The sequence below is a fragment of the Streptopelia decaocto genome (assembly GCF_964273445.1).
Source record: "Streptopelia decaocto genome assembly, chromosome: 9".
In the NCBI taxonomy this organism is placed as follows: domain Eukaryota; kingdom Metazoa; phylum Chordata; class Aves; order Columbiformes; family Columbidae; genus Streptopelia; species Streptopelia decaocto.
Window position 1 is genome coordinate 15,376,659 of NC_138664.1, and position 22,227 is coordinate 15,398,885.

At 40.7% G+C, this 22,227-nt stretch overlaps 2 protein-coding genes across 2 annotated transcripts; both read right to left on the reverse strand.

The window, feature by feature from the left end:
• Positions 1-59: 59 nt before the first annotated feature.
• Positions 60-5,477, reverse strand: TM2D3 (TM2 domain containing 3). The gene is made up of 6 exons (XM_082060935.1): positions 5,337-5,477; positions 4,797-4,895; positions 3,673-3,830; positions 2,940-3,114; positions 2,292-2,367; positions 60-1,103 (listed from the first exon to the last, which is right to left on the reverse strand). The coding sequence occupies exons 1-6, from the start codon at positions 5,422-5,424 to the stop codon at positions 938-940; spliced, it is 762 nt and encodes a 253-aa protein (XP_081917061.1). The 5' UTR covers positions 5,425-5,477; the 3' UTR covers positions 60-937.
• A 984-nt stretch (positions 5,478-6,461) lies between these two features.
• TARS3 (threonyl-tRNA synthetase 3) lies at positions 6,462-20,735 on the reverse strand. Its single transcript, XM_082060759.1, has 19 exons — positions 20,399-20,735; positions 19,751-19,843; positions 18,765-18,955; positions 18,084-18,207; positions 16,878-16,999; positions 15,956-16,073; positions 15,315-15,379; positions 14,589-14,667; positions 13,220-13,366; positions 12,717-12,815; positions 12,221-12,387; positions 11,599-11,761; positions 10,590-10,727; positions 10,070-10,147; positions 9,875-9,975; positions 8,791-8,895; positions 8,075-8,147; positions 7,271-7,385; positions 6,462-7,146 (listed from the first exon to the last, which is right to left on the reverse strand). Exons 1-19 carry the CDS (start codon positions 20,678-20,680, stop codon positions 6,998-7,000), a joined length of 2,409 nt encoding a protein of 802 aa, XP_081916885.1. The 5' UTR covers positions 20,681-20,735; the 3' UTR covers positions 6,462-6,997.
• Positions 20,736-22,227: the final 1,492 nt, after the last annotated feature.

Sequence of the window (22,227 nt, forward strand, 5' to 3'; positions counted from 1 at the left end):
AAGGCCGAGTCACACAGAGCACTTTCACTATTTAATGCCTTTAAAGCTTCAAGTTTATTCCAGTGACAGATGTGCAGATGTACCAGCGGCGGCCGGGGCCAGCGCCGCGGGTACCGAGTGAACGCACCCAGTGCTCCGCGCCAGCGGCACCGCGCTTTGATACAGCGAATCGTTAGCGACTCAGAAGTGGACACACACCTCAATTATATTGACACCCCCCCCCCCCCCTTTAATTAACTTGGCAAGCTTGCTAGCACAAGAATACAATTTCAAATTGCACCTCTTACTGATATGCAGGTAAAACCCAATGAGAATAAAGACATTCTGGAACAAACCTAAAATCTACTTCAATTATTTCATATTCAGCTTTTAGTGTTACCACAATCTAATTCTAAAAACCCCACACTTTTATGTCAACAAGTCGCTAAGCAGATGTTAGCTCTTGCTATATCCCAAAACAGACATTAATGTAATTAACAGCATAAAACATGGTGATCTACACACTGCTAGAGTAATTCAGGCAAATAAATTATCCTCCCACAAATATGAAAAACAAAATCACTTACATATTTCGGGAAGTTAGCTTTAAAGTTAAATTCAAGCATACAAATATGAAGTAAACAACTCAATATTCAAGTTGGCTTTTGGTGCTTGACAGATCACCCAAGTTCAAGCACAGTGGGGAGCCTGGTTAGCTGTTCAGCCTTTTTCATAGAAAAATAGCATGTCCACAGAAGAAAGAAAACCAATTTCAACTTACGCAGTGATCCACTCTTTTATTTTACCTTAGTTAAAGGCAAACTAAGTACAGATACTGTACATTAAAATGTATGCACACAGAAAGAACAATTGTTCTTCATTCTGCCTTAAAGGCTCAAATCTCTACATTCTTTTATTTAGAGCCCCTTCTCCTCTCTGAAACACATTGCACCCACATTTAAATATAAAGAGAACCATCCGCAGGCCCCACATAGCCAACACCTATCAGCAGCACATCAATGAGAGTCCAAATGCCAAGTCCACCAAAGCTGAAGAGTTTTCCCAGACCTTCCCGCCACTGGCCCAAATAGAAACGATCGGCACCGAATCCACCAAGGGTGATGCTGTAAGAATAAAAACATGATTCATTATAACCATTAGAGAAGCTCAGTTTGAGTATCTGTACACACTTCTTTCTGACACACCTACAAGCTGATGATCAATTGAAGATACTATATATATTTTGTACAAAAAGAGCTCATTTAAATGAGGAAGTTTTTGATGGAATAGCACTATTTCTTAGCTAATTAATACTATCCATGGACTTGACAGGTTTTCATTCAAGACAGGCAATAAAAACAAACACTCTCAAATTTTTCTAAGCTAGCAGAAACTAAACAAACAAACAAACAACCAACCACAACAAACAAGCTATAAAATCACACCCAGACACTAAATTCAGCCCCACACAGCAGTCGAGCAACAGCAAGTTTCTCCAGCTGGTGGCAGAGGGAACAACTCTTGCTATAAAGGAAAGTGTGTTAGATCGCTGCCTTAATCAGTGTCTTTTGTATCGTTGGCTCCAGGAATACTTACTACCTAATTTATCACATTAATGGAAAACTTCAGTTATTTTCAAATCGCTCTTGTGGTGCTCTAATGGCTTAGCATTCCAAAAATAACCTCAAGAGTGTCATTCAATCCTGCTACACCGGTCTCCTCCCTAATGATTTAAAATACAAGACACTGTGTTTCAAGGCATTCCCAGCTGCCCTGGGGAAGGCAGCTGTACCAAACGTGTCCCACCCGCTGCCAGCCCAGCGACTGCACCCAGCTCAGCCGCAGCTGCATTGACCTCAGATGCTGAGAAGTAACCTGGACAATTTTCAGCCCTAATTGTTTAAACTGTATAAAAAATTAGGAGAAAAAAAAAAGATCTGCAGATTGTTTTGAGCATTTGTACCTCATTTGACACCATACAGAATAACAAAAGCCCAAGTCCTCTCTACTCAGATCATGCTGTGAAGCCCAAGAATCGCTGGCATTTGCTCTGAAGAAAGCGCATTTGGTGCAGAAACTGTGTTTTCTGAGGCTCTCTCTGCTGGAGACAGGCAGGGTCAGGGCAGACGAGATCTTTAGCCATCCTAGGCCTCCGAATTCTAAGCTAGACTACATGAAATATTGGCTATTGGCTACACCATTTAAAAATACCAAGCAGAAAACCACACAAACTGAACATTTTCTAGGCAGTGAATCCCTTTCTCCTAATATTATGTATTTTAGCTTGACATTATCTAGTAGTTCTTGTGTACCTTAGCGCCAAGGCAGTTGACCATTTATAACCTCCAGTCCAGTTGCAATAGAGCATCTTAGGAAAAACACGATTACCTAAATGTGAGAAAACATTGAAACCTTAATGTAACAAAGACCACATAGTGAGCAAAAAGATGAGAAGCAAGAAGATACTGTATTGCTCCAACAAGGGTCCAAAACGGTTGACACTAATTCAGACCAACACTGGCAACACAAAGGCTCTTACACAGTCTCCAGTCTCTGTTCATCAATCTTTGTCCCACAGCAGAAAACATGCAAGGTCACTCAACAAAGGAAAAGGGGAAAATTAAACTAGCTGAGTGAAACCAGCAGGATTTTTTAAAGTTATCCTACTGAGACATTTAATATTGATTCTAGTAGTGGTGTCCAAGTTCGTCTAATTCACAGAAGTAGACAAAAATAAAACTATTTTCTCTCATGTGAAGGTACACAACAATATTAGAAGCCAATGTTTATAGTTAAATGTCACTATTATGTTTAAAAATCAAAAATGTAACTATTAAAAAAACCCCAATAGATTAATCAAGGTGCAGGCTGTTTACTGCAATGGACAGTAACAATCATTGTATTTACCCATTACAAAAAGGGCTAAGAATGGCTTTAGAGACTGTTTCAGCCCACCTTACCCAGGCAATGAATATGATCCCGTACTGTGCAAGTGGCATTATATCGTTGTCGCGGACAAGAAACCGTCATGCAGCTTGTGGAGTTGGTACATACATAATCTGTCGTTGCAAGCTGCCAGCAGAACTGGCACGTCATGTTAATTGTAAAGTTCTCCTGCTCGTGGTTGTTCTGATCCTATAAAAGGACGGCATTAGCGCTTCACCAGTAGTAAAAAAAGATTCACAGAGTGCAGTATCAAATTGCATTTTACAGAGAGACGTTTTGGCCAAAATAGCAATTACCCTCTTTGCTACCTCTGTGTAGTCAAGTACAATAGAAAAATCAACATTTAAAAAGTGACAAAGAGTTATTAAAGCACAGTAGAACATTACCGCTTCCTGCAGCGTAAGGCTACTGCCAAAAGGAGGACTCGTTCAGTCTCACCTGCAAGGTCAGTTTGTACCTCTGACAGATATTCAGCCTCCCCACTCTCAAATTGGTTCATTTTTGATTGGCCAACAAAAGGTTCTAACTCAGTCACACAGCTGTGTAGCAAAAAGATCCAGCGCAACACAGCAAAACACAAGGGTGGGTTCCACCTCTGCAGCAACAGCCTGGAGTCGAGTCACATTATGGGTACCAGTGAGCTGCAAACCTGACTAAGAACCCGGAAACCAAGTTTTTTATATTTTATGACAAGATACTATTAATTAAAGGACTTAAATTAGGGCTTTAAAGTAACAGGTTACTTACGACACAATGAACATGTGGCTTGACTCTGCAATCAAAAGTGGCCGGTTTCCCATATATACAGGAGTAGTTTGTGTTACATGTCATACAGTCTGGTGGCAACCTACTGCAAAGCCCGTTGCTGGGACACTTCATCACGTAAGATGGAATTTCTGTACTTTCTGAAAGGTGAAATACGTTAATATAATTAAGAAAGCAAATCTAAAAAGCCATATAGTCTAAAGTATCTATGTATTTTCTTCCATACATCTATACACACACCCTCCTGCACTGATGCGCAAAGGGCTTTGCTTGTCACACAGCGTTACAAGCGTGTGCTGTGGGAACCGCTGCGTGAGTCAAGCGAGTGCCGGGCACCGCGGGGGCGGCACCGCGGAGGTGACATTGCAGGGGTGGCACCGCGGGGGTGGCACCGCGGGGGTGACATTGCAGGGGTGGCACCGCGGGGGTGGCACCGCGCGGGTGACATTGCAGGGGTGGCACCGCGGGGGTGGCACCGCGGGGGTGACATTGCAGGGGTGGCACCGCGGGGGTGGCACCGCGGGGGTGACATTGCAGGGGTGGCACCGCGGGGGCGCACAGAGCTCAGCCGGCGGTGTCCCCAGGAGAAGCCATCAGCGCAGGTGACACGTGTAACCTACTTCTAGCGCAGGTCTATTACGTTAGCAGCTGGCCCGGCCATCTGCTGTCCGTGTGTGTCAGAACCACCTGCCGCATGAGCAGCAAGAACAGTGTTTCGGGCAGTCCTGGTGGACCCCTTAGGAAGCTACAAACAGTGTAGTTATGTCGGATAGGGAAGAGCAACAAGTTCTTCCAGAATGCAGGAGCTTTTCAAGAACTTCCACCATCCTGAGAGGGTACAAAACGCATGAACCACAACGGCAGTTTAACTCATCATTACCTGGTTGTAAGATCTTATATAGACCAATTTTCTAGTTATATAATCCAAACCAATTGTTAAGGTCATTGAAGGTCATTCATAACATGGTATATATACTGTAGTGTCTTTTAGCACTGAAAACACGTACAGGGTTTTAAGCCATAATTCAAGAACTTTACTATTAAACTCAAGACACTGAGGAAAAAGGCCATAGAAGAAAGATAAATGAAACAACAAAATATTATACCTGCTGCTTTAAAATAAGGAGTATTTGTGCTTGTTGAAGTCAGGCTTTTTGCAAATGTAGACTGTGGCTGGGCATGCTTTGTGGTCATCAGAGATCCTGCTGCAAGAGAGAAAAAAAGGAAAAAGTGATATTTCTAGAATCAAATCCGCCTTCAGAAACAGCTAAATGTAAGCACACTGACAGGAAATCACAAGTGGAAGGTGTAATGGGCATTAAAAACATATAAAAATCTGGTTTCCTGTTCTATAAATAGTAGAATGTTTATATTAAGCATTAAAACAAACACTGGAATTAAATCACTCCTTTTAGACAAGGACCATGTTTATTTCAATTCGGTCTTTTTTCCTCATGAGAATTAAAGCACGGAACGCGCTGTCACACGCTGTTTGTCCCCGGACAAACCGTTGAACCGAGCGGCGCCGCTCAGCCGCGTCGCACAGCGGCCGACGGGCCCGCGCCCTCCCCTGCCGCCCTTCGCGCCCCCACCCGCCCGGTCTCGGCCCGGGACAGCCCGGGCGGAGCGGCAGCAGCCGCACTCACCGCGGCCGGACAGCACGTAGAGCTGGGACAGGAACAGCGCGGCGCTGCAGACGCTCCGCAGGGCGCGCACACACACCAGCGCCGCCATCTTGCCCGCCGCCGCGAACGGGCGGAGCCACCGGCAGACCACCGCCCCACCCAGCCGTGGCTCCGCCCCCTCCCGCCGTGGCTCCGCCCCCCCGCCGTGGCTCCGCCACGGCGGGGGGGCGGAGCCACGGCGGGAGGGGGCGGAGCCACGGCCCCCAGGCTAGAATACTTTGTGTTATTTCTATTAATTCATATTATTCAAGGAGCTCTCTCATTGCTGCAGGTCATTGAAAACTTAAATGGTGACAGCATAGATACATGTATGCTAAAAGTCTTACATTTGCTAAATCCAGAAATTCACTGTGAAAACCAAACAAAACACCAACACACCCCCAAACAAACCCCCACCAAAGGTGATAATTGCACAATCTGAACACATCACATGGACCATGTGGGCTGCAGTCCATAAAAGGACGACACTTTATATATAAAATATATTATTAATAAATATTAATACCCTGCACACTTTTCCAGCACTTGTTCCTTCATTTTTTTCCCCTTTTCTTCTGAAAGCAGGAGGATAAGCAGTTGGTAAAAATGGACACACAAAACCACACCCAGGCCTATTGAACACAAGTCTGTACAAGCAAAACACTGGTTTTGTATTTGTATAGGATTTATGCGCCAACTGGTATTTTCTGCTACATTTCAGTGATATTTAAATCGCAACAACTACAATTGTAGAGCTTAGATAATTAAGTAACACATTTAATGCTATCCAAGCCTTGTAACTAAAAAAGAGCAAATAAAAGTGAAAAAATTGTGATAAAATCTCTCCAAAAATATGATTCAATTGCCTGCAACAATAACTTTAAAATCATTCATAAACACAAACAAATCAGAGAAATATGGCCAATTTAAATTCCAACGTGCCGCATTTTAAAAGGAAAATTGTCATCTATGCCTTTTCAGCACTCTCAGTGTCCCAAATACAGCAACAAATTACATATAAAGTTTTTTCAGAGGTTTGTTTGCTTTAGCAAAAAAGCCAAATCAACAGCAAACATAGGAAAAAATAAAACACTTTCCACACACAGGTACAGCAAATAATTCAGCTTCATTCTTGGCAATCACCTTTACAGCATCCAATTAACACACCAAATCAATCAGTGCTTGTTTCACTGAGATTTCCAAAGCCACCGATGTATTTGTAGCCCGTGAACAAAAATTCAGAACAAATCAAGCTGTGCCTTACCCCACGCAAAAAAAACCCCAACATAAATAACGATCACCTGGAGTCAGCAAGAGACTAAACCAAAGTGCTGCCGGGGCAGCTGGCCCGGCCCAGCCCCGGCTCCTCGGCTCCTCCGCTCCCGCTTCTCCCCACAGCAGAACCAGGGGAGCTCCGCGGAGCCGCAGGACGTGTTCAGTGAGACTGGGAGCCCGTGGGATTGTCAAAAAGAGGTGGCAGTTGCGTCTGTCCTCCCATGCGACTCCTGCAGCACCAGCATAGCTACGCTTACTTCATGCATCCATTAACTGAAAGTTCTCTCAGGTGAGCATTGCTGCTGGACAAGGAAGAAAGAAACACCGTTTCACATGGGCAGCTAATAATTTTATTCCAAACAGCAACCTCAGAACTCTTCTTCCGCATTTAGAATATGTGAACTCTTAAATTTCTTGAGTTTTTCAATGGCAGAAGATACTGAAATCTCTCCATGAACTTTGTTGTCTCTTGTCCGCACATTGACAGCATTATTTGCTTTCTCCTTTTCTCCAACCACTGCAAGAAATATCACAAACAATATTAAACCAACTGCCTACGTTACAACATGAGAGTCTAGACAAACCCTATGCCCAGCATTAAAACTTAAAAGATATGCAGAAATTTAAGATGCTGCAATTACCTAAGATGAAGTTATATTGGGCCAGCTGTGCATTTCTGATTTTCTTGTTTAATGTGCAACTTTGATCTAGATCCACATCTGACATAAATCCTGCTTCAAAAAATTCATTGCAAACCTAACAAAAAAGAAAAAAACCTTAATATTACAGTAAATATTTGATAACATAAATTTGTTCATACTTAAATCCCTGTTCTCTTCCAATAATTAATTTGTGTATGTGCATAATTTTGCTCTTGTGAACCGTTGTAAGGAAGTCAAGTGAAGTTATTTGAAGAAAACTGCACACACCCTTAAGGGCTTAGCAGGACTCCAGCTGGAAGAAAATACAAGGTAGCATCCATATCAAATATTTGCTGATGTCTTCAGACAGCTACACTGCTCAATGTCAGAAATGCTTCCTCAGTCTGAGAAAGGAGAAAGAGGAGAAGGAACAAAACCACTTATGGGTGTGGAAAGGAACAGCAGGGGAGGGGGACAAACCCATCACCGTCAGGGGTAATGCAGTCAGGAGAACACACGCTGGGAAATGCAAAAATATTGGCCTCTGCCCCTACTTCAAAGAGGTAACTCTGTAATGAAACATTAGCTAGTATACAAGGTTTGTCACCCAGAATGTTTTCTGCTGTAATAATTACTGAAGTATGTACATAATAACAAACCCCAAACCACTTAAAAGTTACATATCCCCTTCTCAGGCTTATACAAATTTTAGACTACATGGAACAACTTCTGTCGCCACCCAAACACGTCTCCAAAATTCTTAAAGCATGATTGTTACTCTAAAAGGGAAGGCCCTACGCTCACCTGCCGGGCGTACTCTTCTGAAGTAGGTCCCACAGGCACAACCATGACCTGCCGCGGTGACAGCCAGAACGGCCTGGCAAGCAGGACAAGAAGCACATGAAATAAATGTGCGCTTTACATCTGCATCCATATCTACAGTCAACTTCCCCAATAATAATTTCTTTACTTTATAAAAATATTTATGTTAGCTAAGGATGCTGGATAATATGCCACCTTCTTCAAGTTCACATAAAATAGCAAATAGACTTATTCCAATAAAATTACATACCCAGAACTCTGTTCTTGTGCTCACTTCATAAATAACTTCACAACTTTTAACAGAATTTTATTTTTCATATAATTTCCACTTTTATTTCTAAATTTATAGTGAAAAGGGGACAGTCAGATCGGTGGCTGAAAGTAAGAATTAACTCTGTTTTTACGAAAAAAGGAACAAGAATAATGCAGCACATATACACGCAATCACAATTCTTATTTCTGCTTTATTGTATAATTTTTCCTGCAATGTCATGAAATTGTATTTCTAATAATGAACTATTAATGAAAGGATATCATAACTCAGACCAGAACATTAGATTGCTTTTCTTGTAACGTACCCACTAATTCTGAGAAAATTCTAGAGATATTATTTTGCATTATAATACATTGGACATTAGGGAAGATTTGTATTTTCTACATTATTAAACATTTCTTAGACCTGCTTTTGTGCCACGTACCATTTTCCTCCGTAATTTTCTGCCAGAATAGCTATCATTCTCTCCACAGATCCCAAAACAGCTCTGTGAATAATCACTGGCCTTTTCTTATCATCACCATCCTTCCTGAAAAATAATAGGTGAAGTTCAAAAAAAAATTCTTGTCTCACACATGGATAATCCTACTAGTATTTTTTATTCTACTTTTCAAGGAAAGATAACGTTTAGTTATTTACACTTAGGCAAAATCTACCATTTTTAATAAAAATGTACTTTCTTAAAGTCACCTGGGTTTTTAAATGAATACTGAATAATCATAGTGATTTAAAATAATCATGCCTGTAGGTAGTGGCATAGACACGAACTCCTAAGCTTGAAAAAACACTTGACTGACTCAGCTCCATTTCTGTGCATTTTAATATTTTATGTTCTTCCTCACTCTTCCGCTATTGTCTTCCCTGTATTTTGTCGCACAGGGTCTTACCAGCCATTACTGTTCATTTCTTTCCTTAAATTACAATCCTGTGATTAACAAAGAAAAAAAAGCCAGCTGCAGGTAGTGGATGAATCTCTCTCTTCCGAGCTGGAAACCAAAGCGAGATTTTCCTTAAAAACTGCTCACACTTGGTTTGCGTTCCAAGTTAACAAACTTTGCCTGATAAAAACAATGAAGTACTTCTTCCAACATACTGACTCCTTAGGACATGTTTGATTTTGCATGCAACGTCTTCAAAGGAGACACAGTGACCAGGCTGGAAGTGAAAACTGACTCAGCAGGGTTTTCTTTAGCATTCTATGTGATCAGTTGTCCTCAGAACCGGCAGACAGAACAGATCATGACATTTTCCTGCAATCAGCAGCACGTACAAGTAGAGTGAGCTAACGCTGTAGCAAGAAATATTTCCAAGTTTGTGACTCAGTCCTCCACTCCCCAGGGATGTTTCCCCTGCTGACCAGGCTACTGATGCACAAACTCATCATTTGCTAAGTGAGCAACAGAACATTAAGACATCTCAGTTTCATGGTGATTAGATATCATGAAAGTCACCATTTTTTTCACTATTATTTCATTTAAAAGAGGAAGATATGTAGCTTAACCACTCACCCAACATAAGTAAGATTAAATCGAATGGGTAGTTGGAAGTCCAGTTGGATAGTAGCACATTGATGGTACCTGCCAATAGCATCTTTGATTTTAATATCAATCTGTGAAGCAAAACACCACAGTTAAACAGTTCCCTTGCATTGCATCTGTATTCTTGTCCATCCCACAATTGTGTCAAAATGCTGATTCACTAACCTTAGGGCCATAAAATGCTCCATCTCCTGGATTCAAACTCCACTGCTCTCCAAAGTTATTCAAGCTGTTTTGAAGTTGCTAATCATTAAAAAAAATAAAAAATAATTTTAAAAGGTATATCAAGGCCTTTCATTACTGTAAGTCAAAGCCTTTGCCTTTGAAATACAAAGGAAGTCAACAGGCAGCACGACTCCTATTGTTCAAGCATTTAGTCATTTACAATAAATAATTTTGAAACAACAGTAGTTCCTTGTACAAATGTTGCCATTAATTTGAAAAAAAGATTAATAAAAATCAAATCAGCTCAAGATAAGGGGTTATGTAAGAATCCGAAAATTCTCATTTTATACAGAAATATTACATTTAATGTGATGTTTTTCAACAAGCATTTCCACTGAGGACAATATTTAGCACATTACTTAAGCAATTTCACTATTCAACATGAAAGAACTAAGTTAAATATTCACCTCTGCAAATACAAATATTAAGGGGTTTGTTTGTTTGCTTTTACAAGAATTACCTTTTCTGCATGATCCCAGATCTCTAACTCTCCTAGATAATTTTCTGGTCTTGTAGAGAGATGTAGTTGAAAGGTAAAACCAAAGACAGCATACACTGACTTCAAGAAATCAAGACAGCCCTTAATTTCTTCTTCGATCTTAAACATAAAACATGTTAGTTAATATTTATTTACATAAAATTTGATTTACCAAATTCCTCATAAACCTTTAAGTTAAAAAAAAAACCACATGAAAATTACATCCTACAACCCCAAATGTGGGCAATATGTGAAGAGAGAACTGAAGTGTGGTGGCTCGAAAGCAGGGCATGAAAAGCAGTGTTCTTGGTAAGCCTGGGCTTCTGGAGCCACACTGCACGAGTCAGACTTGACAGGAGCACATCAATCTATTCACATAGCTTCACCGAAACCTATGGCATTTCTGCTAAAATAGAGTATTTATTCACAATTACTATGGAAAACAAAATGTGGTCAAGAGCTGTTTTCTTTTCAGGGGGAGATGCAAAAGATTTTATCTTTTGGGATTTAGTTGCCCAATGTTTCTTTCTAAAGGGAAAAAACCTGTACAGAAAATCTTACAGTGTAATTCACAATCAATAATGTCACTCAAGTAACATGTTTTTCTTCCTTTTACATCAGCATTTTTTTAAATTTCAAAGAGAAAAATGAATAACACAAATTATGGCACTACTATTTGAGGAACTTGTAACAGAGAAGCAAAGTCCAAGAGGCTACTAAGGTAAGGAGTACTGTGGAAGGTAAAGAAACACAGCATTCCAGGTGGCTAAGAAGAAGGCACATAAACCTATCAAAAGACCCTATCCAAAGCAACACCACACTACAAAGCGACACAACAGAAGAAGCTAGAGGTTAAATATTTTGGGGATTTTTTTCTTGTTCAATGCTGGTTTGCACTGGGATGGGGTTCTTTTTTTTTGCTGACTGGTAGGGGAAGGGTTGGTCATGTTGTGAGGTTTTTTGGGGGTTGTGGGTTTGGTTTGTTTTTTACCTGTTCTATTGTACAAAAGATGTGAGCATCATCTTGTTGGAAGCGCCTTACACGAGTCAAACCACTGAGAGTCCCGGAGAGCTCATTTCGGTGAAGAACTCCAAAATCTGCCAGTCTAAGAGGCAATTCCCTCCAGGACCGTGGACGATGGGCAAACATTAAGCTAGAAAGAACATTCATTTTATCCTTCTTGTAGAAGATTTAAGACAACACAGAAACTAAGCCTATGTCAGTACAGATAGTAATCGCATTTTGAAGTTTTTATTCATTCAGAAAAAACACTCTGAGAGCAACAATCAAAACTGGTTCACCTCTACCTTCCTTTGGTACACCACATCTGATGTGTATCTCCAGGCAACATAATTTGTATTTACTAGTGGCACAGACTAGTATTAGCATGCACAGACCCAGCTCACTTAGTGCAGACTTAGTGGAAGAGCCTCCTACAAGAAGTGCGTTTGCTCTGCTCCGGGCACTGTCGGGGGAGCTTTCTGAACACACTAGTTGCTCAGTAGTCTGTCATAAACATACATGATAACATGTATTGCTACTTCATTTATTTCCCCGTAGCCCCCCAAAGGACAAATAAAATAAAAGAAGTTTTTCAGTTGAGTGTACGAACCAATGTCCTGGACAATTCATGGGTTTAAGGGCAAAAGTCTCCTTCTCGATCTCAAAAGAGAACATATTCTCACTGTAGTGCTGCCAGTGTCCTGAAGCTTCCCAGAGTTTACTGTTGAAGATGTTCGGAGACACAACTTCAGTAAAATTACGCTTGTGATATTCCTCCTATAAAACAAATTCAATATTTTTAAGGGTGGCAGAGTTTTTGAAAAGCAAAAGCCTGATTCTTTTTAACTGTGTCCTTATGATGGCAATTTACTGGGGGATTAAAGGGCTACCGCACACGGAGGTTTTACACAGCCGGAAAAAGCACACAGCAACGCTTTACTCTGCCCTGTCTTCAAAAACGTTAGATCTGTAGGGTGAAAATCTGGTAAATGTTTACATGCATTGAAGTTTCGCTTTCTGAGGGTGGGTCAGGGCTATGAATGGCCTATCACTTAAGATCAACGACTGATACTAAGCTTGTAGGAGTTACATTAGCATATACTCACTCGTATGAAATCCACGAGTGTGTTATAGAGAAAGGCACCTCTGGGGAGGAAAAAGCAGCTTCCAGGACTCAAATCATGAAAGAAGAAGAGTTCTTGCTCCTAGGTACATTAAAAACAGAATGCTGTAAGTACCACTTCAGATGTAACTACATAATGACCAACCTACGTTTGTATACAATTTACAAGAATATCTCTCTTCTATGAAAAATATAGTGGTTTAGGTAGGATCTGAAAATATCCTACATAAAAAGGTTTAAGATATACTTCCCTAAATCAAGGGACTACCCCATTACTTCTTCCCACCATTAGTTTAACATTTGCGTGCAAGTGACAAGTTGAACTTGAAGAATTAAAATTTTAAAATACAACAGATACAAAGAAATTCACAGAACTGGCTCCCACTCCAAGTGGGAAAAAAAAAAATCACCACAAAACTCCCCCACAAAACAGACAGAATTCTATTACAGATGCATAAAAGAAAAGTTGACTATGAAATAGTGTACCTTTCCAATTTTCCTATGGTCCCTGTTTCTGGCTTCTTCCTGGAATTTTTCCCATTCCTTCATCATTTTGTTATCAGGAAAGGATATTCCATATATTCTCTGCAGAGTTTCCATGTTGGATTTTCCTTCCCAATAAGTAGATGAATTCTGATGCAAAAAAAACATACTTTAAGATAATATTATGTAATCTCAGGGAAAGGAGGAATAAACACTAATGCATTCAAATGTTATGATTTTTTTTCCTTGGGAACAGAATTATATACAGTCATCCAGTATTTGTTTATAAAAGAAAGATACTTGCACTGCCTTTTAGTCAGCATACTAATACAGAAGACATAAACAAAAATGACTGGTCAAGCCATACTCTTATTCTACTTAGGTACATTGGTTTAACTCTCATCATGTTTTATCATCTCGCATTGTATCTTCTAAAAAAGCAGCAGGTATTTATGTGCAAAACATAATGAAGTACAAAAAAACAAAAGACAAAACGAAATCAACTCACTCTCCCAGTTAAACCCTAGCTGTTCTGACAATCTAACACTTAATCCCTGCAACGCAGAGTTCCATAAACTTCAGCTAGGAGGCCAGCAAAAGCAACTATGATGAATGTTCCAATGAGGTCAGTCTAATAAGGTTACCCAAATTAGCATCTGCAAGTAGCTTAAATTACATCATAAGCAGAGGTATCTGCAAACACCGTCTCTGGCTTTCCTGTGAGCAATGCCATTTTTAAACAGCAGCACTTGCAGATCTGCCAATGTCCACTTTACCTCCTAGACCTGAAAGATATCATCATACAAGGTCAAAACACTATTTTATGACCCAATTAATATCTTGGATGCTCATTTACTGCAGAATTGAGTGCACGCACACAGAGCACACAGATGTGACAGCCAGTACAGCACAGCTAGTACAGCACTAGCACATCTGTACTACCCAGTGCAGCGCTGGTTGCAGATACCAGCACGGTGCTGCCACAGGAGCTCAGGCACCACACTCACTGTAGTGCACGGTATCACTGGTTCCACAGCAACACAGTCACTGCCAGCTTATTTGTGCTGTGCTTTTCCTTATAGTCTAAGCAAACGTTACTGCAACAATACTCAATAAAAAAGATGCTGTTAACTGATGTACTATACTGTGATGGTCAAGAATCATTAAACTTTGGAAGCAGGTGAATGATGCAAGCCTGTAGTTCTACTTGTACAATAAGAACGAGGAAAGAAATTAAGGACTACTTGCAGAGGAAGCACAGAAAACAATACAAAGGACCCTAGCATAATCATTTCAGGAGAAATAAATACTCACATTTATTAACTGACCCACAGTCTAGTTAAGTTTTAATGCACAGTTAATTTAAACTTACCTTAAATATTTTGAAGGCCTTAATTTTTCCAGTGTGTCTCACATGTGGACCCCTGCAGAGATCAATCAGCGGACCACATCTATATACCAAAAGACAAGAAGTGATTATTTCAAAACACTCCAACATTTTTAAAGACAGTCACTAATGGCATACAAGTTAACACTTGACATGTTCAAACACACTAATAAGCGTTCACATGCAACACCCAGCAAATGCAGTGCATCTTAAATGTAAGTGTGCCTTCTACCTGAAGCACAACTGTCACTCAGTAAATACTCAGCACACTTGATCTACAATCAAGAGCATCATAGCACACTTAGTAATTCACATTGTTCCATATATAAACTTTGTTAAAAGTTGGCCAGGAGATTTCAAACTATGCAGAAACAAGAAAAAAAAAAAAAGCCATTTTGCAACTAACTAATTTTATCCCTGGCAGTTGAAGGAATAGTATCCTCACCCCACACTGAGCTAAGAGTCAGCTTTACCCATTATTCAGCAATTCAAAGAATGGGTGAAAAGTGGATTTGCCATTTGTCCGCAAGTTACCTAATCTGTCCCAGCAGAGAAAGAATATTGCTACTCATGTAAAATCAGTTAATTATAAACTTAAGTCCCAATCACACAAATACTCAGAAGTTAGAGAAAAAAATCCTCTCAATTGAAATGAAATAAACCTAACTATAGAAATATTTCATAATACCTTTTAAACTTAATATTGTTTACCTGTATATTGTGGTAGTTGGTGTGTTCACCTTCTCATTAAGGATACGACACTTAAACTTATTATACTGCGTGGGGAAACACGAAAAGTCAGGAACAACAATAAAATGACCAATAAAATTATGTTTGAAAATTATGTAATAATGCAAATGCATCAGTAAAAGACACAACTAAAAGGTCACATGAACACATAGATGTATGCAGAAGTTCAACATCCTTTCAGAAGAGGGGAGAGACAAAAATGTCCTGATTTCCCTGAGGGTGTGTTAAGCATAGTGGCTACCACTTGAACACCTCAAAGCACTTCTGAAAGGCAAATAAAAGGTAGTACAGTGAGAGTGGTAACATTGACTGTATAAAAGAGGGAACTAAAGGACAAAGTATTTTTTGACTTGTCTTTGCAAGTGAGCCAGACTGAATGTGTGCCTTTCATGCACTAATTTCTTTGTCATCTCATTGAGCTTGAGGCGTTCTTGTGTAATACATTGTTTTTATTATTGCCTGAAAACATCATAAACTCTCGAGGAGGATATGGAGAGGGGGAAAAGGATGCTATTCCATTAAGTCAGTCAAATGCAGTACTTTATAGAAGCTACATTTTAAAAGACCGTTGTACCAGAATCACAGCTACTCCAAAGATTTACCTTAAACATGTCTAACAAGATCTCCTTTTTGACTTCCAGCCTTTCAAAAGCCTGCTTCTCTTTTATGATGTTTTTACAGTGGTTCTCTAGTAGTGCGAATTCAGTACTAGATACACCTCTAAACAAATAAACACAAGAAAAAGAAGTTAAAATTATTCATTTTGATGTTCCCATTTTTAAGTGACCACTTTCTAGTGGTCTAATTTGAAAAACATCGGAAGTGTTGTTATGATTTGTCACAGTATTTTCTTAGTTTCTTACAACTGGCTGTACTTTCAGACACTCAACTCAGAAACACAAATGGTATCGCCCTGAACAAACACAGTGCAATCATTCTTTGACATGTTTAAATGTCTGGAAGATCTGTAGCTCAAAGTATATATGATTTAAGAAAAAAAAAAAAGCTCAACCCAGCTGCAAGAGCTAGTTTATCAGCTGATGCAGATTCAGTATTCTCCCTGACTACAGAAAGATAAACAAGGAAAAAACAGAATTGTAAAGCTGTGCACCAGGATTAGAAAAGGAGTAAACACCGGTACAAGTTACATGCATACGTGCCGTTTCTACAAGTAACTATGGCACTCTGAAACTTAACTCCCAGGATTCTTCAAGAAACTGTCTCCTCTATCTCTCAGGAACTTCAGAAAGTTTTACCCAAACACTCCACATGTTTTTACAGACTATTCAACAACTGCAAGTCTTAAGGAGGTGTCTGAACACTGCTCTTGCATTTTAATATACACACACACACACACACTTGGTATATGTGTATACACAGATCCATATTACGTAGAAGACGAACCTGTCAGTTTTAAACTGTACTAAATACGCGATCTTACTTTTAACATGCAAAAAAGCAAAAATAGTTCTAGCATCAATCTTCAATACAGAGTATTACATTTCTCAGACACTGAAATTTTACCTGTCTTCCATGTACATGTCATAATAAAATCCATTTTCAATTGGTGGTCCGTAGCATAAGCAGCCTCCAAAATAGCCTTCCATGGCCTCCCCAAGAATATGAGCACTTGAATGCCAATAAACCTGCAAATAAAGTTAGGCGAGCACGTCATGGGTCATAGGCATTGTATAACTAAAAAGAAAAAAAACCAAAACAGAAGTATATCCACAGATGGGAAATGCACTCCAATCAATGTTGTTTAAGTTCTGTGAGAAACACAACAATTTTCTGTTCTCATTTTGAAGTACACTGAATTATTAATACAATGGCACATGTAGCAATAAAGTCCATTGTATTTCAGTGTGAATGATCATTATACCTCTGCACAATTCTGTCACCTTGGCACTTACTGCACCTTGTTAATTTATAAGTTAGTTTCCAGTCAGTTAAAGTCTATGCAATACTAACTTCATCTAAACCTACGCAGCCAGCAAGTTACCATCGTTGACATGCAGTACACTTAATAGGACTGCAAACCACATTACCTGAACAACAACCCAGTAGATCAATACCACTCTTACGTTCTAAGTCCCTATTAATTCAGACCACTTTATAGCCTCTGCTACAAGATAAATCCTTTACAGCCTCAAACAAGCTTCATCACATAAATAATTCTTTGACAAAACAAAGTCTAATTCTAGTGCACAATGATAAACATAGGCTTAAGACTGAATCCCATTAAGTATATTCATAGTTAAATTGACCAAGATATGGCTACTTAAGTTTCTAATAAACAGTGCTGGTACAAGGAGGTATAGATTTTATTTATGACTCAAATTTTATATCGGACAATTTTCAGAAAACTGTAGGACAGCTTCACTGTTGCATTCGGTGTCTGATCTTCAAACACACTGAGTCAAACATGAGTTTTAGAAAACATCAAATTGTTTCAAGTCAGCATACAAATCAAGATATTCTGTAGGATCTCGTTTGAAAAACAACCTGCCTATGTAAAAGAGAAGGGAAGAAAAGAACACTAAGATTTTATTCACCTATAAATTATAGGTATTTAGTATCTCATCTTCTTTGCTGAATCATGACAAATACACTACTTGTATAGTTTGGGTGTTTGTTTTTTACTTCAAGATGTTTAAAAGCCTAATGCTGCAATCAATTTCATGTCATTAGTTCCTTTAATCAAGCAGAAACCAATGAGAATCTACTCACAGCTTTTGCTTCTTCGTTATCAAACGTAAGCAGCTCCAGAGTACAATCTCCCTCCAGCGGACGATCCAGGTCCCACAACTCACCATTCACTTTCGCTATGACTGCATTTGAAGCCAACGCTTGACTAAAAAACACAGATGATGAGAAGAGACCAAAATATTTAGGTTCAGATTTGCAAAAGTGCTTGGGTTTCTAAACCCCCTAAAAACCCACTCACACTTTGTGGCACCTAAAGACTTATAATTTTTGTGTCTGTGGTCTTCTTAAAAACTCTTCTATTTTTAAGGTACAGACTCTTAAGGTCTTAAAAGTTTCATTTGATAGTTTTTAGTGCTGGGGATCTGGAGGAAAGACTGCTTCTAACAGCAGCTTCTGTTATCTAGTAACTCACAATACTTCAGATGTTTCTTTCAATTCCTAACAGTCTCACTGATTATTCTATTTTTTAACTGGAAGCAAGCGTTATGATCCCAGCATAGAACCTCAAGCATCACTCAGAACAGTAATTTCACCCAGCCATTTCTTCTGCATTAAGCTGAAGTTTCAATGTTTTCCAAATAAACCAACTTAATAGAGTCACCATCCACTGACCGAGACACATATATTTTATGCAAAAAGGTAAGAGATGATAGTAACAGATTCATCACTGTAAAAGTTCAATTCCTTCAATCTGCAGATTACCTAATTCCTACAGCTAATTGATACGGCGTGGTTTTCCAAGATTCCCCTTCAGCCATCTTTCCATCTGTCAGGCTAATTTTGATGGGTTTGCTCTGGTTGGCTGCTCTGTGAGCTAGCAAAGCATCATGTTCTTTTTTGAGTGCTTCGTAAAGCTTCAGTCTGTCTTCTATGAAGCTTGGCGCACACTGTAGCTGCAACAAATAGATTATATCATACACATTGATATTTGTGAGAGAAATAGAATAAAAGGATTCACAGCATTCATGCATCCCTAGAGGTTCCAACTGAGACCAGATTTCACTGTACTAGAATTTATACCCATACACAGTAAAGCGTTTGTAAATTATTACACACAGGATAGTTCATCCAACTTGCCGAATATTTCATAGCAGCATTCCAATTTTCCAATGTGTCTTTATCAATCTGGGCCTAAACGCCTTGTGATTTTGACCTCAGAAATCTGCCTACATTCCTGTCCCAGAATTTGCATTTGGCTGACATCTGAGACAAGTTTGGACCACTCCAACAAGCCCTCACTTCTGCCCATCCATTCAAAGCATCACAATCAAGTAAGATAATTCACAGGAAGTTTCCTTTAGTTTAATATAAGGTGAATTGTGAAGATCTATTGAACTCCAGCTAGTGTTGCCAACATCCTCTTTCTGTCATCACGCACGCTGTTTAACTACTCACGAACCGTCGCTCTTTTAGGAACCACAGTATCCTGACCCTTATTTCCCAACAGCCCAAATCCTTCTCCTACATAAAAAGTAGAGATCTAAGAAGGTATAAGTAACCCTCCTAATCACATGCAAGGCAAAGCTCTTAGATAATGATTTTTCCTATATGCACACTACAGCAAGCCTTCTTTTCAAAATCTGGCATTTCAAAATACAGCAAAGTATTTCAGATTTCAGCATCTTCTCTGAAGCTAGCCAAAAAATATTCTTTCTTCTATTATTATGTGGTATAAAATAACCACTTACATCATTCTGACGTTGGTTCACACCTTCATTTTCTTTTTTCCTTTCCTCTTTATTTTGATGCACTGCAACAGCTGGACTTGCACTGAAGATTTTCTGAAAACCGTGATAATATTTAGTATAGCGTTATGCCTTTAAGAGTTTTCCCAGCAATCACTGAAACAAAACTAACCAGATCAGTGCAATACTGGGCTAAAAAGGCACTTACAGAGAAAAGACCTTGCATGACACATCTAAACTGCATCCTTTTGATGTTCAGCGGACACAGCAAAACTGCTCGCCAAGCAAAATCTTCTCAATTTCCCCAATTTTACTACTGCAACCGCCACCGGCACAATCTCCCCAGCGAGAGCCCGGGAGAATAAACCGGGCTAGTGGGCAACAAAAACAGCGTTCGGTGGGCTGATGAAGTTACTCCACGCCCGGGAAAAGGCCGGGCCCCTGCGGAGAGGCGCTGTCCGGCGCTCCGGGCGCGGACACAGGCCCCGCCGGGCTCCCGCTGCCCCGCGTTCCGCCCCGGGACTGTCCCTGCCCCGCTCCCGCAGCGGCCGGGCCCGCTCCCGCTCCCGCATGCGGCCGCCCTCCCCGCCAGCCCTGCCGCCCGCACCGAGAGGCGCCGCGGGGCTGTCCCGGCCCCCGCGCGGGCTCTACCTCGCCGCCGGCCAAGGGCTCCGCCGCCGCGGGGCCCGGCGGCCGCTGCTCCGCCGCCGCTGCCCGGCCCAGCTCGGCCGCCAGGCTGCGGCGCAGGTGCAGGAGGCGGTAGCGCAGCTTCTCGTTCTCGGCTCTCAGCCGCTGCAGCTCGGGGCTGCAGCTCCCGGCACCGCACGGTGCCTCCCGCTCCTTCAGCCGGCCGACCTCCGCCGTCAGCCAGCGCAGCTCCTGCTCCTGCCGCCGCAGCCGCAGCTCCGCCACCTCGGCTGCCGCGCCCGCCATCTCCCCCTCCTGCAGCGGGACCGCCCCGGCCGGCTTCCCGGGGGCCCTGGGCCCGCCTCCCCGGGCCCGCCCCCCGGCCTCCTGCTCCCGGTCCTGCCCCTTTCCGGCCGCCCCGCAGCGGTGACCCTGCCCGGGCACTCGGGGGCCTCGGAGGAGAGTTCCTGTGGCCATTATTCCTCCTTCTAATGGGAACATACCGATGTGCGGCCCTCGCTGCCGCGGTGCTAATCAAACAGACCCGCCCGTCGAGCTCCGAGCAGCAATGGGGAAGTGTCAATATCCACAACTCCTGTCTGAGGAGGTGTGTGACATGGTAGAGTCTTTGTGGTGTTAAGATACTATATATAATATAGTATATAGTGTGTATATATATATAAAAATATGGTGTATATATATAAAAAATAGTATATATAATATGAACATTATATAGTATGTATACTATATATACTATACAGTATATATAAAGGATATATTATTTTACCAACTAAAGTAATGGGAACATTTCTGGGCCAAAATATTGTACTCCTTTAGAAAAAAATAGCATAAATAATTCAGTGCATGGAGCCCGAAGACACTCCTACACTGCATACTCCCAAATTTCAAGCTGTCTCCCATTACCCCGGATAAGTGCTGCGGTTAGTACAATTCCCTGCCCGTATTAACCAGTCCATATTATACCAACCTTTCTTTGCATTCTCATTGCAGATGACTGTTTTCTCTCCCATGAATGCCCAGAATTTTGTACACCTTTGCAGTTAATTCTTCTAGTCATTCTGCATCAGCTAAACTTCTTAATGCCTTAAAAAAAATAATTTTGTTCTTTAAGGTATATTAAGAATATCCCTCAGCGAACCCAATACCTATATCCATTTTTCATTTGCACCAATTCTTCCTTGCTTTTCTGAAGAGATGCAACTTGCCAACACCTCTATCTGCCCCCTATTATAGCAAGGTCACTCTTCTTCAATGACGGACTGTCATGGGCAAAACTGCCATGGATGTGTGTAAAAATAGGATATACTCTATAGCTTCATTTAAACATTCATTTAATGATTAATCTGACAGATTACCTGTTTTTTGTAACTTCTAAATTCACTACTGTGCAGAATTCATTACTCCATTTAGGACACTGATGATGATCAGCATTATCAGCACAATAAAATAAACACAGATTTAGTTCTGAGGTTCAACTCTGAGAAATGTATTCAGGTTACATCCTCTGTATGTCATCTTTGGGCACTGTCTTATGAACCCAAAACCCGTAACTTTGGTCTTGAAGTAATGGGAAAATGTACCATCAGACGTTCTAGTGGCTGAGACGGCTGATTCATAAGACACAGTCTAACACATGCGGATCACCACGCTGCATCAGGATCTTTTACCTGCTGAGATACTGCAGTATTAATATGAGTAGAACTTCTGAGAGAGAAACAACTCAGAAAGGAAAAAAACATGAGGTTTCATTGAGACTATGGAAAGACTTGGGCAGGGTACTGTTTGTATTACCCCTGCAGAGGCTCCAAAATCAAAGGGAATCTTCAGAATTA